General features: G+C 61.0%; 1 protein-coding gene across 1 annotated transcript in view; it reads right to left on the bottom strand.

Moving 5' to 3' along the window:
* The window catches only part of CHRD (chordin), a 41,981-nt gene that overhangs the window by 13,811 nt on the left and 22,725 nt on the right, over positions 1 to 5,445 (bottom strand). Inside the window, exons 2-5 of the mRNA XM_026649929.2 lie at positions 4,309 to 4,435; positions 2,750 to 2,896; positions 2,334 to 2,451; positions 22 to 118 (exon numbers count right to left, since the gene is read on the bottom strand). Of these exons, the coding sequence (XP_026505714.1) occupies positions 22 to 118; positions 2,334 to 2,451; positions 2,750 to 2,896; positions 4,309 to 4,435 (489 nt within the window). The remainder of the gene's footprint in view (positions 1 to 21; positions 119 to 2,333; positions 2,452 to 2,749; positions 2,897 to 4,308; positions 4,436 to 5,445) is intronic.

The following is a 5,445-nucleotide window of genomic DNA, read 5'->3' as shown; positions in this document are numbered from 1 at the left end:
GGGGGGGGGGGGGGCACTCACCATGCCGTCCTGCAGGGAGACGCTCTTCTGCACGGGGTGCTCAAACAGGATGTTGCCGTCGGGGTCAGTGAAGCGGACGCGGCTCGGCCGGCCCAGCCTGCGTGGGGGGGGGGGGGGGGAACCGGGGCGGCTGAGTGAGCCGGGGGGCCAGGCAGAGGGGGTGGGGGGAGGACCCACTGGCTCTGCCTGGCCCCAGAAAGCCCTGGCTGTGACTCCCAGAGCGGAGGCTTCACCCCAACGTGCCCCAGGGGAGAGTCTCCTTTCCAGGGCCTTGTCTGGTTGATCCCCACCCCATGGAAGGTCACCCAGCTTCGTGGGACTCCCTAACAGCCCCCATGGGGGCCAAAGGGGGGGGGGTGCAGCTTCTCCCCAGTCTGGGGTACTGTAGTGATGGTCACCATAGAAACACATTCATTGATTAAACCAGAGAGTGGACAGACGGGGCAGATAACCATCCCTACCCCACCCGCCCTGGGCTCCAGGCTCCTCACTGGCTAGCCATGCACTGTGCTCCAGGGGCTGCCCGGGCCAAGGCCTCCGCAGGGAGGGGATGGCCCCTCTCTCAGGCTCTGGGCCCTCGGCACAGACACCGAGGTGCTGGGTGGAGAGGAGAACTAAAGTTGGGAGGAGACACTCGGAGCTAGCCGGCTCCCACAGGGACAGAGGGTGAAGATGAAGGGCTTAGTGGGATCGGTCAGGGCAAGACCAGGGGTGCCTGTAGGAGGGCTGGGGAGAAAGCGAACAGTGCGGCTGGGGCTCAGGGCAGCTCGCTGGCAGGGAGGGGCTCCGGACATGGGAGTCTCCCCAGGGAGCTGAGAATCGGGGCGAAGCCGAACATGCCCTCAGTGCAAAGCCGGCAGAGAAGAATCAGGCCCCAGGCCTGGGCTAGGGGCCGTGCAGGGGCATCTGTCCTGCAGCCGCATACAACGAGAGCGTATGTCCTCGTGGGCGGAGGAGCGGGCAGACTGCGGGGGGGCTGGAATCAGCTGAACTAGGTTTGTAACCGGGCAGGCTTCTTGTCACGTATTACTGTGCTGCTCCCGAGAGTCCTGAGTCCTGGGGCACCCAGGGCACTTCCTCCCTCCCCTCTGCCACTCAGGCTGCTATGGCGCTTGCTTGAGCACCCGCTATTGGCTCCAGGGCGAGGAGCAGGATGGAGACTGGAGCTTATTACAATCCACTGGGTTATCTGTCCTACAGGGGCCCCGATCCTGAAAGTGCACTGCATTGGCATGGAGCCTGCTGACGGCAGAGGGGCACCCCGCAGGCAGATCCCAGAGCTCAGGGCCGCGCCCCACCGATTCCAGTGGGGTCTGTGCCAGCCAAGGGCTCCTCCAGCACGGAAGCAGTTGCAGGATGGGGGCCTTGGATTGTAAACAACTTGGAGCAGGGGCCGGATCCGCTCCCAGGTCTGCCGAGTGCCAAGCGCTCCAACGTGGCTAGAAATAATTCGCATTTGGCCTTCTTTGGCTCCACGGACTTGGTTTCAAATTAGTCACCACTTCACTATGCAAAGCCCTGGAAAAAGAGGGGGGGGCGGCAGCATCAGAGAAGCTGAGCTCAGCTCCCTCCTCGCGTGGATCCAGTGGAACCACCAGCGATCCTGAAGGTGGGGAGGGATTGATTGCAGGTCCCTGAGTCAGGCCTGGAGCGGAGGGGTCCCGCTGAAGGCGGCGTGGAGAAGCGGCTGGGCCCGCCACCATGTGTGTTTGGACCCTGTTGGCTGGATCCTTTCCCATTTCCCTGAATTTGTTTTTAATAAAAACCTTGAGGAAAGGAATGTTCCTGCCTGTGACGGATTCTCTGGAGTCCCAGGGAGGAATTACCAGGGCTGTTCAACTGTTTCATAATGATATTCGAGAAATACCAGCTGCCTATCAGAGGGAGCTCTGAAGGCCTAATAGACAGGAAGCCAGCGAATGGTTAAACCCCAGAGACCGGCTTTGCAATAACCCTTTCTCGTCTGATAAACAAGAGCCACTTGCTACCTGCTCGGGCAGTGGGCAGCCAGCCCAGGTATTGGGCACCTGGGGCACTGACCCCATCTTGGTCACGACTGCAGGGTGAGAGTGGGATGCGAGTGCAGTGGCCTCCCCCCACGGGTGCCCACCGCCCACCCGGGACAGGCATGCAGAAGCAGCGTGGGTGTGCTACAAAACTACAACCCCCCGGTATGGACGCTGGAGGGCTGGAAACAAACTAGCCCCCCTCCCCAGTCCCATCTACGATCCATTCGGACTGCAGACGAGGAGGCTCTGGCCTCTGGCTGGGAGTTTTCTTGGGGCTGTCCCAGCGCCTGGGGTGGGACTGACCTTTCGTAGTTGATGGAGAAGAGCAGGTAGGAACGCACGAGGGTGAACCTGGCTTTAGCCACGGCGCTGGACAGTGGCAGCCAGGGCTCTGCGCCACTGGTCAGCAAGGCCACAAAGTCTGGGGGAGGAAAGTGAAAGGAGATCTCAGTTATTCCTTCAGCTCAGGGCCCCGGGACGCTGCGTTCTGCATGCGGGAGAGGAGGAGAATGCAAACCACCCCCTGGATCCCCGTTCTCCACTGACATCAGGGGTGGGTGGGTGAGTGGGGGGGGGAGGGGGGACTGTGGCTGATAGTCTCTGGGGTTTACTCGTCCAAACTTAGCAAATACTGAATCAAGCCTGCAACACATCCCCAGCCCTCCTGCCCCATCCCGGGCCCGTCTCCCCCCAGCCACCAAGGTCAGGCAGAAAACTACCTGTGCGGCTGTCGTCCCGGGCAAGGTCCTCCGAACTCAGGTAGGAACGGTCATTGTAGCTCTTATGCAAGTCGTCCTCCTTATCCTGGAAATACTCGAAGCTGTCAAAGATGGGCTCTGGCCTCTTCTCTGGGATGCTGGGAGAGGCTGAAAGGAGAACCATTCTTTGCATCTTCAGTGCAAGCAGAGCATGTGGTATCATCCCCATCTCTCAGAGGGGAAAACCGAGGCACGGAAAAAGGAAGGGACTTCATCCAAAGTCACTCAGCGAGCCTGTAGCAGAACCAGGAACGGAGCTCCGCTCCCCGGACTGCCCGTCCCTTCTGCTCCAAGCACTAGCTCACATGGAACATGGCTGTGTACGGGTGCCCAGGACCCTGCCCCGGTGAGTGCTTTATGCCAATTGCGGTGCAGGGGTTTCATGAGAGCTGAAATGGAACCTCAGCGCAAGAGACCTGCTCCCATAGCAACACAGTAAATCCCCTCCAGGGACAGAGCAGCCTGGGCCCCACAGGAAGCACCAGGGAAGCACCTTAACACTTTGAGGCTCTAGGGTCACCTGCCTCTCCCACCGGAGCTACTGGGGAGGAGCCCTCCTCGGACAGCGGTGTTACCGCTTACAGCTCCTGCGGAGGCTCCCGACCCCCAGAGGGGCACCGATGTCTCAGAGGCCAGCTCGGATTCCATTCGGCACACGGCACGCCCACAGCCAGAACACCGGGAGTAGGGGAGAGAGCACGGTCCCACACATGGCCAGAACCGGGGTCTGTGCCTGCTACCCGGTCCCCAGAGAAAGGGGCAGCGAGCCCCCTAGTGGACAATAGTGGAATCACCTTCCCACAGGGGAATTGTCCTAACCTGCTAAGGGGTGGAAGTCTCTTGCCTGGAGGCAGGAGAGTCTATGGCTCTTGTAGAGTGTGTAGTTCCAGCCAGGTTTTAGCCCTAGACCCCTCCCCGCAAAGATCAGCCCCTCAGATACTACCGTGATGGCCAGTCACATAACACGCTAGGGTAGAAAAGCGAACAGAACAGAATCATAGCAGTAATCATAGAAAATGCTGCTAACACGAGCACCCCTCCGGCCTCCCCTTCTCGGTCTGGGCATTTTCTGTTCTGATTGCAAGCGCCTCGGGGCAGGGACGCTGCCTTTGATTGGCCCGTAAAGCCCCTTATGACGATCCATTCATTCATGGACAGCGCCAACTTCACATGCCAGCAGTTTCAAAAGAGGCAGCGGCAGAAGTAGCTTAGAGCACAGTCCTCTCCCCCCCGCCCCGAGTCACCTGCATCCTCCCCCAGCCGTTCCCTCCCCCAAGCCTTTACCACCACGTGTTTCTCTCTTCCTCACTGCTGCCAAACAAATGGGACATTGACTGCACAGGGGGCCCAGGGGCACCCACTCCACACAACGTCTGTCAAACACACACGGCAAACACTCTGAGCAAACCCCGCTTTCGGGCCCAGCCACGTGCGGCGAGCGAGACCCGTCACCCAGGAGCCACGCAATGTGCTGTGCCGCGCAGACAGTCCCAGGAGCAAGGCAGGGCCTCGCCTCTTACCCTTTGGGCAGGTCTTGCAGCAGTGTCCCGGCAGCAGGACAGCCTCACTGCAGGGCAGGGCGGGACAGTCGTGCTTAATATTCTTACAGCTGACTTTGCCTGTTGGTTTCCCTCGGCGATTCCTCTGCTGGGATGGAAGACAGAAATATTCTTCACCGTGCCCTCGTGTGGCCTGCTTGGTGAGAGACCCAGCTCCACAGCATGAGCCTCTGCAGAGCCCCAGAGAGAACCACCTGCACTGCGAGCCAGGGGAAATCGGATGCCTGAGACCCAATAATCTTTGCCACGTCGAACTGCTCTGATCTGTGCGATGCGCCTGAGGTCACCCCTGTGGAGAGACCCGCAGTCCCCAAGCCCCAGCTTAGCACCCCTGCCTGCAAAACCCTTCTCCCCAGCTCAGCCCCCCACAAACAGGCCAGTGCCCCCTTCACAGGGCACCCCTCTTTTTGCAAAGACCTCACTTGGCTGCCTCCTGCTGCTCCCCTCCGGGCTCGCCCTGCATGCAGTCCCCCGGCACTTAGCCTCTTGGCTGCCCTAGAGCGGTTTGTGATGCTGAGCGGCAAACCCCACGCACGCCAGCCTCGGGTTCTAGCTCTCTCCCTCCGCGGCTGTGCACAGCTGCTTCCTGGCTGCGTGTCTGGGCCAGGAGGGCTGGGCTCCGGGACCGAGGGCCAAGGCCCCCTTCGCAGCCCCCTCTCCCCACTGCAGCCAGAGGAGCAGGGACCAGCCAGGTGTGTGTTGGAAGCTGCCATGCAGGCGGTTTGCTCTATGCCTCCCATTACCCAGGCAGGGGGGTTGTCAGGAAAAGCATTTAAAGGCCAGTTCCCCGAGCAGCCCCCTCCCCTCCCAAATACCCAGTGCCAGGAGAAACAGGGGGGAGCTGCTGAAGGGCTGCCGCAGATGTGCCCTGCTCCTCAGAAAGGGAGGGGGTAGGAGAAAGGAGGGGGGAGGGCCCCCCTCCAAACAATTTCCTTTCCTACAGCTCTGTCCTGCCCCCCACCCAGGAGCTTGACAAGGTACTTCCCCCTCCCCCAGGGCTCTGTACTGCCTGCACCCTCCCTCACTGCCCCCCTCCCCCAGGGCTCTGTACTGCCTGCACCCTCCCTCACTGCCCCCCTCCCCCAGGGCTCTGTACTG

This window comes from Terrapene carolina, unplaced genomic scaffold (assembly GCF_002925995.2).
Source record: "Terrapene carolina triunguis isolate 2854851 unplaced genomic scaffold, T_m_triunguis-2.0 Scaffold88, whole genome shotgun sequence".
In the NCBI taxonomy this organism is placed as follows: Eukaryota; Metazoa; Chordata; order Testudines; family Emydidae; genus Terrapene; species Terrapene triunguis.
The sequence above is the reverse complement of the archived record's forward strand: the minus strand, read 5'-3'. Positions and strand labels throughout refer to the sequence as shown.